Source organism: Haemaphysalis longicornis, unplaced genomic scaffold (genome assembly GCF_048455015.1).
Source record: "Haemaphysalis longicornis isolate Haplotype H1 unplaced genomic scaffold, Haemaphysalis longicornis Haplotype H1 scaffold_4, whole genome shotgun sequence".
Classification (NCBI taxonomy): Eukaryota; Metazoa; Arthropoda; class Arachnida; order Ixodida; family Ixodidae; genus Haemaphysalis; species Haemaphysalis longicornis.
Window position 1 is genome coordinate 37041580 of NW_027526361.1, and position 10055 is coordinate 37051634.

A 10055-nucleotide genomic window follows, 5' to 3' on the forward strand; every position below is an offset into this window, starting at 1 on the left:
TCCAAATCTACATGAAGGGAATATTGGGCTTCCAGAAGCCCTAGGATTTAAGGGTATCACAGAGGAAGTTAACTTCAAGGCTGTCGAGGGGACGAAAAGAATATTAGAATGTTGGCGGACGAAAAGCAGAGAGGGAAATATTGCCTAGGACAGTTACCACCTGTAACAGGAAAAAAAAAGTATTTTGTGCCTAATAAGCTTTTTGTGCCTGCCCTAAGCTGCGCTAGTATTAAACCAAGAGTGTAAAACATGGGTATATTAGTCCTTTTTGGTAATATGACATGTCATCACCCCGCTTCAAAGGGGAAACCAATAGCAATCATCATCATCATCAGTACGTTATACTTAAGGTTGCTCGTTATCCGGTTTTATATAGTGTTTTATGCCGGGATACCCCAAGATAGCCGTCACGGAAATGACGCCAGTACACCTCTGCCGAAGCCACCCGCCAGCAGGACGTCGCTCGCCAAGCACACCAACAGGACAGACGCCGACCGGCAAATCATGCTGAGCTGCAGATTTCGCTGCAAATTTCACTTTCGTGTTTTACCGATTCCTATGACAGAGGAATCAACCGCAGTTTTTTTTTTTTTTAATTTTCCTTAGACACTTTGCGTGTTCTTTTCCCCTTTTGTTTGTTTCTTTGAAACCCCTTTTCCCTTTCGTTTCTTTTCCTTTTCATTATTATTTTTTTTCTTCTCCCTGGTGGCACTCAAGTTGCACAGGTAGGCGATCATGCCTCTGTACTCAGTGTCGTCGCTGAATACGCGCCACTTTTCAACTTCCACGCCAGCAGTGGCGCTGATGATTGAGCTTACACTGGCGAACATTCACTTGCATTACGTCACTTACTTGAACCTTCAAGGGCTAAACATCTCAGCAGCACGCCGGCTTCCAAAGCACTCCCAATTGCTTTCTTTTTCCATCAGTTCTCAAGTCACTTCAGCACTGCGCTCAACCAGGAACGCAGCGAGCTAACTCTCTTCCCTTCTCCTGTATTTTCCACGTTTATATGTGCTTTTTTTTCGAATTCCTCAGAGTAACAGCTGGAGGGAGGGTTTTTCCCGTCTCGACGGATTAGATTGGCAATGTAGACTTGGCTTCGTTACACCATCAAGCAACCACTGTCTGCCAGCTCAGCTCGGTATACCAGAAGTTGTATGTTCAACGAAAGGCCTATTTACCTACTAATGGTCCTCTTTATATCATATATTTTACCGGCTGGAGTTCCCCAAATGATCCTTAGAGGTTAGGGGTAACATAGAGGCTCACTTTAGTAGATGACCAGTTTCCACACAGCCGTTTAGCGAACGTGCTTGGCGTGCGAATCACCGTCAACTTTCCGTGGGGCGCCTTGATTGAGCTTGCTGGAAAAGCGCTCGCCGCGTTAGGGCTGAACATTCTTGACATGGACCCAAGATTAGGTCGAAAGTCGAGACAAGATTTTTAGAAGGGAACTAGGAAAATATAAGTACCAGATACGACGCGGCTCGTGCTTTAGGGTGTAGCAAACTTTTGATTGGACTCCTCCCGATTCGGAGAACTGCTGTAGTTATCGCGGTAAGAAGAAAAAAGTGTCTGGCAAAAACAAAAAGTCAGTTTGCTATCAAATCCATGCACAAGGGCTATCAGCGATCAAGTTAGTTGCATCTGGGTCAAGTTAATCAGCTAGATTTCCTTTCGAAGCCATGCGCTGTTTTCGTTCGCGATTAAGAGCTGTTTTTGTGGCTTATCGCTGCATCCGGCGTTGGCATTACCCGCCGAAGTGTCCGTTACTACCAGTGGTATTGAAGGCGATAGTCTTTCTTGGGCTACTTAAACGCAGAAATTTTGGTCTGTCTGTCTATCTGTCTGTCTGTGACTCGATTCAGCCACCCGGCCAAAGAGAAATAAAACCTGCGCAATTGCCTTATATACCCACAGTCAAATCTAAACGTCTAAGTCAAAAGTCAATGTTCATACTTGTCAACATTGTTGAACAAGAACAAGACATTACGCAAACATGCATAAAGCAGAAAATCAATACATAAGTTATACCTGCCATGTTCCTTTATTAAAAAATTCATGGATGCTTGGTTTTTGCGAAGCAAATGGAATACTACATCACCTGCAGAAAACCGTCGCCTGCTGCTGCCCACGCTACTATTGCTGCTGGCGGCATTTAAGAAATTAAACGGCGACAGCAACAGCGACGAAAGGTTCGAGTCCGTAGATTCCACGTTCCCCTTAGAACGCTCGTGTAGTAGGGCAACCTGGTTCTATAAACGCTCTAGTAGGGTGCCTCGCTTCACGCGCGTCTCCGCCGTACGGCAGCGCGCTGGCTTCGATACACCCGATTGGAGCAGTGGAACGCGGTAAACTTAAATTGACTTGAGCAAACCTCTACCGTGCTACCTTGGGAAGAAGACGGGATCGAGAGGAACAGCACGAGATATGAGCGGGAAAGAGGAGAGAGGCATTTACATGGCAGGGGCGCCAGTCGACTATCTTCTTTCGTCCACATTTGCAACGAAATGAGCAGATACGCGTCCATTTTTTCTGATTGAAGCGTCACGTGCGTGTCCTCCAATTCATGTGCGCAATGTTTCCGAGAAGACGCGGAGGTGATCGTGGCCGTCCAAAAACAACCTTCGCCTTCTTATCACAGCCAAATGCAGTAGTAGTACTAGGCCTAGCATTCGTCGGAAAGCATGGCAGAAATAGACAGCATCATAACGGCGTCATTTCCCTGAGTGGCTTTCTTGTGGGCGGCCGAGATCAAAGAGCAACATTGCATACGTAGTCCCGAACTGCTCATCTGCCGGTGCCCGCCTTCGTCCGGGGCTTCGTCCCTGTACGGTGATGGTCAGCGTTCGTCGGTTCGTACATACCCCGAAGGGCTACCATAACAAGCGTACACGGGAGCCGACGCGGTTCACCGAATCATCCGCTAACACGAGTCGGCGCCCGAGAAACAACACGCGCTAGGGAAAATAAGCAAGGGAGATGAATGCGCGCCTATATCGCTGTCTTGCCCGGCGGCCGAGGAATCGGATACTATATGCCATTCGCGGGGTTAGGGCCGTTTCTCTGGCCGCCTACCACCCAACTTCCTTTTTTTCTTCTCTCTATTTCTGGGAGGAAGAGGCGCATAGAGGAGAACGCCGCCTCCCATTTTGTCTGCGACATGAGCTGCCTTCCATTAGAGATAGCGATATCTTTTCATTAACAACAAAAGATAAGGGTAAAAGAGGTCGCCGCTCGTTCGTTTCCCGTGGCGCGGCCGCCGAAAAAGGGGGCGAAGTCTAGATTTTCTCGCCGGCGAAGCAGCAGAAGAGACAAACATGCTTCGTGGGAGCTGCAGGCGCGCTTGGCTCTTTTCCCTGCTGGCTGCTGCTGTCTGTTGGACGACGGGCAGTGCATTAGGAAGTGAGTACATTTGGGATGACATCTAATATCCCCTTCACATAAACGTAAGGGGCCCCGCCGAAATGTTTATATCCGGCCCCCTAACGCCGGTGTCATAGAATTTTTTCTAAGGCGGGATTGACACTCTACCAGTCCCTTTTTTTTCCCTGCTATCTTTTGATGTGCCTTCCGGTTGTATCTCGCTGTTTCATTCGATTTCGTTTTCAGTCGCTTGTCCTTTGTAAGCTACACTGGGCGCGACAAGATCTTTGATGCACTTACTCTCCAGGGACCAGTATTTTACTCGCTCCCTGCTGGCAAGTTTCCACGCATTAGGTCTATCGATCTTTGTACACTGCGCTATAGGCAGCGATGGTGCGTTCACAGTTAAACAGGCGACTACGACGTGTGAGCGTTCGTCATGTGGCTGGCCTGTTATGCGGCGAGAACCGCAGGGCTATTATGATCCTTGAAGCGCTCCTGTCGGCGCAAAATTCCTAGCGGAAATGTTAAAACAACGCATTTGAGGCGTCAGGTGATGTGTGACGGCCGAGCGCTCAACGGGCTTTCGGACCATACCGGCAGTCTCCGGCACAGTAGCGTTCCTGTCGCTATTCGCGATTCCGATTCCACGCTTGCGCTCGCCATCTGGCGGCTAGCGCGAGCATCTTAACATTCAGGTCCGGCTGCTCTATCGCCGTGATGAACCGTTGGCACGGTGCGAGTCGTATCCGTTTCTGATTGCCCCTTCTGAACTACGGATTTATAATGCCGCATCGCAAGGGCTCGGGGACGAAAAGAAAAAATGGATGCCTATAGACATCTGGTGCTCATTAAAAACGTCGGAAACAGCGCGAATTAACGGGACGCAGAGTAAAAGACGCAGACACGGCGCTGACTAACAGCCTGCTGGTTGTTGCACGTTAAAAACGTGGAAAACAGCACTAATTAGCAGGACGCAGAGTAGAAGACGCACACACGGCGCTAACAACCGTCTTCTACTAGTGTGCGTCTTCTACTCTGCGTACCGTTAATTCGCGCTGTTTTCCACGTTTTTAACGCCCACCAACCAGCCCACTTGCTTCCCGTTCTAAGATAGTATATACCTGTTGCGCCTCATATGCATGGTTGTACGGTTGGAAACGAAGTGCGAATCCACGTTCTCACGAGTACCTGCGCGAGTAACTGACGCTGGGTCTCGGACAGCGTTACGGATGAGGAACTTGAGAACCAGAAACAAGTGTCGGTGAGCACAGCAGCTTGGTAGGCGTTTATCTCCGGATGACTACCGCCTCACAGTTAGTGGTGATTTTTCTCAAAAATGAAAAGAAACTCTTCCTTGAAAAAATGCGCAACACGCATGTGTTCAGCTAGCGTTTTCAATTCGCTTCGCCTTCGCCCCCCTGATGTCTCTTCTTTCTGCCACCATAGTGTTTCACGCTGACTTCCCGTGAGCGCTGATTGCTCTAAAATGCTTGTTAGGAATGATGCATGAGCCTTCGTGGCTTTCAGATGAGCGCTGGCACGCTTCCGAGCTGTCGCTGTGTCGTACGGGTCTGTATCGTACGTTGCGCACTGCTCACACAGTGGGACCGTTCCCACTGCTGTTTAGCACGAAACGCACGTGCGCGGCAGGGTTAGTGGCTTTCTGTTGAATTTCATGTATGCATTAAGCGCCCGTTGATTACAAAGTACGGTAACCACGCATTTATTAAGCTAAATTAGCGCTAACACGACGTTGGTCCGGAGCGTGCGACCTGGGCAGCGAGACGCATCATAATGGATCACTACATATTCGTTTAACGTGAAAAGATCACTGCAAATTGAACTAGTGACCGTGTGCTCAGGGGCGCAGTCATCGAGTGCTATAACTACGTCAACACGACTTCCCGAATAGCTGACCATTAAAAGAAAACATTCGCATTGCGTTCGTCCTTCATTAAGCGATGATTTCATTGCGATTTCATTTAGGAGTTGTAGCCGGCTCTTTAGCGGCGCAAGCGTTTCACTGGGAAGAAAGTGAAACACGCAGCATGCAGCGCGAAAACGCCAAAATTAAACGCACGAAATATGACCGCCTCACTTTCTCTTCCCCTCTAAGCTGTCAGTTTCACGCAGTTTATATTCTCACTGTTGTAATTTATTCGCCCGCTACGAACGGCGGTACGTTTGCTAACTGCACCAACACCGGCTGGCTGCCTATTGCAGCGCTGTACCCCTACCAAGGGCCCACGCATAATCTGTTCTGACAAGCTCGTGCCGACATTTTTGAACTGGGGAAGCAAGCGACGTCGCATGCGTATTGCGACCGCGTAAATGCCTGTCGTACCAAGTCCTGCTTGTTATCTGGTCGGTGTTTACTGACCCACACCATAGTGCCCCGCATCACGGGCACCCACTAGACCATGGTTTCTCAAAGTGGGTTCCGCGGAACCTAGGGGTTCCGCAGGCCCCCCCCCCCCCCCCCCCCCCTCAGGGTTCCGCGAGCCACTGATAAATTTTCCCTGGTTCCGCAGTCGCAAAGTCTTATATGGTGCACTTGAGGTGCGATCGATCTAAGGAACCTCCATTACTCACACCCGAGTGTCAGTAAGCACATCTCGGCGCATAACCGAAACGCGCGAGCTGCGCAATAAATCTCGCCAGCAGCTTGTAGCCAGCCAGACTCCGAAAACGAGCCACGTGGTTAAACTATTGCACTTGAATCTCGGCCTTATATTACCCCCATGCGCATTTCTCCTGTTTGGAGATAGCTGCCGCTAGCGTACGCATTCGCGTAAAAGTCGACGGGGAAAAAAAAACGATACCCTTGCTTGCTTTTGAATTTATTGCACGTTAATGTAGCATGAACGGAATGAAAAATGGCGGGAGGGGGGGGGGGGGGTTCCTTGGCACTTAACGGAACTTAGCAGGGTTCCCTGGGACCAACATGCTTGAGAACCCCTGCACTAGACTATCATCGCCCCGATAGTTGCAGACGCCCATTCGCCCCTATCCTGATAGCAACTGATGGCCACGCCTGATTTTGGATACTTTTTAAACTTGGTCACTGACACGAACAGTGACCTCTAAACGGTAGCTATCTGTCCTTCTTTTAATCCAGTGATTAGGCAAACCCATCCAAGATATCTCGTCCGCACTCAGCGTTTACATATATGTCCCATGAGCACAGCAATCCCCTCCGAATTTGACCGAAAAAAAAAAGATAAGATAGTTCACTAATAGACAAAGAAAGAGAACTAACCAGAAAAATCCACTGGCGCTCCCCTTTAATCGGTTTTTTTCCTACCTTTCTTTTTAAACCCAATGGTTACGTACACATTAGCATTGCTCTCGACTTTTTCTGCCATCCATACATAATGGCCACTCTTTAATCTAATCCCGATGCAGTAGTAAGTCTCTTATTATTGTGCTTACTCAACCGAAGTGATGGCAACACCGTCTGCCGGCATATGATGGCGTTCCATCGAAACTAACGATTACATTCGCCTAGGTCAAATGTTAGCCATAGTTTTGCGAGGCAGCCAATGGCTCAGAATAAAGTGGTTACCATACCGAACAGGTCCGGTTAACTATGTTGTGATGTTTCTGTTCTTTGTCATTGTTGTAATATGTATTTATTAATCCTAATTACACTCCGTGCCATGACCTTCATCACTCTCAGTAAAGCGACCGAAAAAAAAGAAGAGACCGCTGCACGCACCACCAAGATGGAGGCGACAAAATGGAGATGATATCCGTCTCTTTCGCCACTCCAGTAATATTCGCTACATAGCTTCGCAAACATCTCATAGCGGAAGAGTTTGCAGGAAATATCTCTACCTAATAATTATAAGCGCAACCGGAGAGTCACTAGGATCATAGGACCTGCCAATGTTTCTACCGAATTGCCGGCACTAGTATAAAATAAGCTCCGGAGCTAGAATTAAATGAATGAACAAATCGGCCAATCAATCGCGATATCAACGTGCGTGCATATAACTCAGGCATGTATTCTCGGCATACCTTCAGTTTCGTCTACGCATGTTTGCCTTGATGGTGTGTGCCACGGGACCAGTTTTCAGCCTATATATACGTTCCTGATTCCGCTTTTGTGCAGGCTACCTCCAGGGCGGCGGTTGCAACGGCCGCCCCTGCCGAACAGCTTCTCAAGCAAGAAAGCTCTGCGAGATGGTTTCCAAAGTCTCGCCGTGTAACGTGGACCTCCAGTTGTGCTGCCTCAAGTTTCGCGTTCCCCATCTGCTGAGAACAGTCGACAATGCGTACCCGTACTTCGGCGAATCAGCCTCGTCGAGCCGTGCCCACTTTACTCCAGGAAGCTCGCGGCAGCCCAGGAGTATATACGTGAATATTTTGACCGCAGTCCTGTCTGAAGCCATCAGAGCGGCTATAGCTGCGGAGTACAGGGATCGCGAGGGAAAATTGGCGTCAGCAAACGCTACAGAACAGTATGGCCCTAATACCCTAGAAGAGAATGAAACCACTTCAGCGGCAATAGCTCTGCAAACCTCGAACCTTCATGGTTCCCCACAGCCTTCTGTAAGGCCTCCCACACGGAATTCTGACGCCACTGAACCGGAGACAACTTCCACCATCAGCACAACCGACATCCCACAAGAGAATTCCTCAGATCCCACTGAAGTTACAAATCCGACACTAATGACAACCTCAACAGCCAGTGAGCTTTTTTTCTTGAACGTATCCTCCTCTGGTGAATCTTCGTTTGCGCCAACTACTAATACTTCCAGCTTTTCAACTTGGCCCGCCTCAAACGACACCGCAAGTCCTACGGATGACCTCCGCTCTCCCTGCCCTGGCACTTGCGTGCCGAGCTTTCTTTCGTGGTTCTGCGAGTACGTGGACTCGGACTACGGGTGTCCTGGAGGTGGGGCGTGCTGCATGGCGACTCCGACTACGACTACACCCGCGCCGGTCGTGCGGGCATGTCCTGGTACCTGCCTCCACCACCGGCTCACGGGACTCTGCAAGAGACCTGCGCGCCTCCTCCTCAAGACCACCACGTGCGGTGGGGACAGCATCTGTTGCACAGATACCCCGAGGATCTGGTAGGAGGACCCATGGGCACGGGAAGAGAGGACACCGTGCTTTGTGGTAACTGCGATTGCCTACGGCAGCTGTTACACTGCTTTTGGTCAATAAGACACACACGATATTCGTCTTCGACGGAAGTGTGGCAAAAACGTCATTGTGATGCGATTCCCGGGCGTGCAGGTCCACCTTGTAGGCCACAGAGGTAATAAAAGTGTGTTTCCGCTGTCATCACGAACACTGTGCATGCTGGCGGATTTATGGAGGGACATTTGTTCTGCCTGCTAGCATAGGAAACCACCTAGGTTAGGCTTCTCTGAATGAGCCATTGATGCGGAAATGACTTTCACTGCTTCATTCTTCCTTTTCATGACGACAAGGCTTCCTCCGTAAAATTCCGTTTCGTCATGATTTCGCGCTGGCACGGGACGCAGATGTGACACTTGGGCTGCCTTACGTGCATAGCAGCTATACAACAGCATACGAGCTTGTGAATGTGAGCTCCTAGATGGCATGCACACACCGGTAACTGCATGGCGCAAAGAGAAAAATCACAAAATGCCGTCATCTTGAAAACAGGCGCGGAAAAGACGTTGACCAAGACAAGAAATACACAGGACGACGCACAACTAGCAACTCTCCTGTTGTCCTGTGTATGTCTTTCTTGGTCAACGTCTTTTCCGCGCTTGTTTTCAAGATGAATCAACACGAACTCGCGCAACTTTCCATACTGTTACACAAAAAGCTGCTAGTATTAATCTGCATAGATGCACACTTCTCCATATGCGGGGCTCCGCCAACTAGTAAAATGATTTTTGCAGACGCGAGAGAACAAAGATTTCGGAGTCGCATGTCACGTGCAGGCATAGCTGGGTATTACCCGCCGCAGTGGCTCAGTGGTTATGGCGTTGTGCTGCTGAGCCCAAGGACGCAGGTTCCATTCCCGGACGCGGAGGCCACTTTTCTGATGGAGGCATAAAGCGAAAACGCCCGTGTGTCGAGGTTTCGGCGCTCGTTAAAGATCTCCGGGCGGTCAAAATTAATCCGGAGCCCTCTACTACGGCGCGCCTCATCGCCTGCGTTGCGTCGGTGTGTTAAATTCCTCGGTCAATCAATCAATCCTAGTTGGGTGTAGAGGGGGGCAGGACAGACAACCGAGTTTTAGCAACTGTTTTCTCTATTTCAAAAGAGCATCTTGACCCGAAACGATTTTGCTGATAGCGCCCTAGAACTTTTGAAATGCAATTTTTAGACCTGCCATCCATACGTGTCCCTCCATAAGGAATGCTGGCAGCCTTTACAGTGAGCTGTGCTGCAACACTTTTAACTGCACGTGAGATTAAAAGAGGTGTTTAATTAAAAACTTGTCCTCAGCTAAAGCAACAATACTGTGCAACCTTTGCTGTTCTTTCGTGCGGTTTTTGAATCCCGTGTTGAAGTCGACGGAATTGTTTGAGCACGTAAGGTAAAGTCACGTTTAGACTACATATCGCCCCCTTTCAGATGTCAGAAATTTTAGTGCAAAATTAAAATTATTTCTGCCTGTTTACCGTGTTTTTGAGATTATAAGCACCCTCCCCTACTTTCACAAAAAAAAATGGGAAAAAAAAGTTTGCATG

At 49.0% G+C, this 10055-nt stretch overlaps 1 protein-coding gene across 1 annotated transcript; it reads left to right on the top strand.

The window, feature by feature from the left end:
* Positions 1-2328: 2328 nt before the first annotated feature.
* On the top strand, positions 2329-8655 carry LOC144180310 (uncharacterized). The gene is made up of 2 exons (XM_077708679.1): positions 2329-3408; positions 7487-8655. Exons 1-2 carry the CDS (start codon positions 3324-3326, stop codon positions 8455-8457), a joined length of 1056 nt encoding a protein of 351 aa, XP_077564805.1. The 5' UTR covers positions 2329-3323; the 3' UTR covers positions 8458-8655.
* Positions 8656-10055: the final 1400 nt, after the last annotated feature.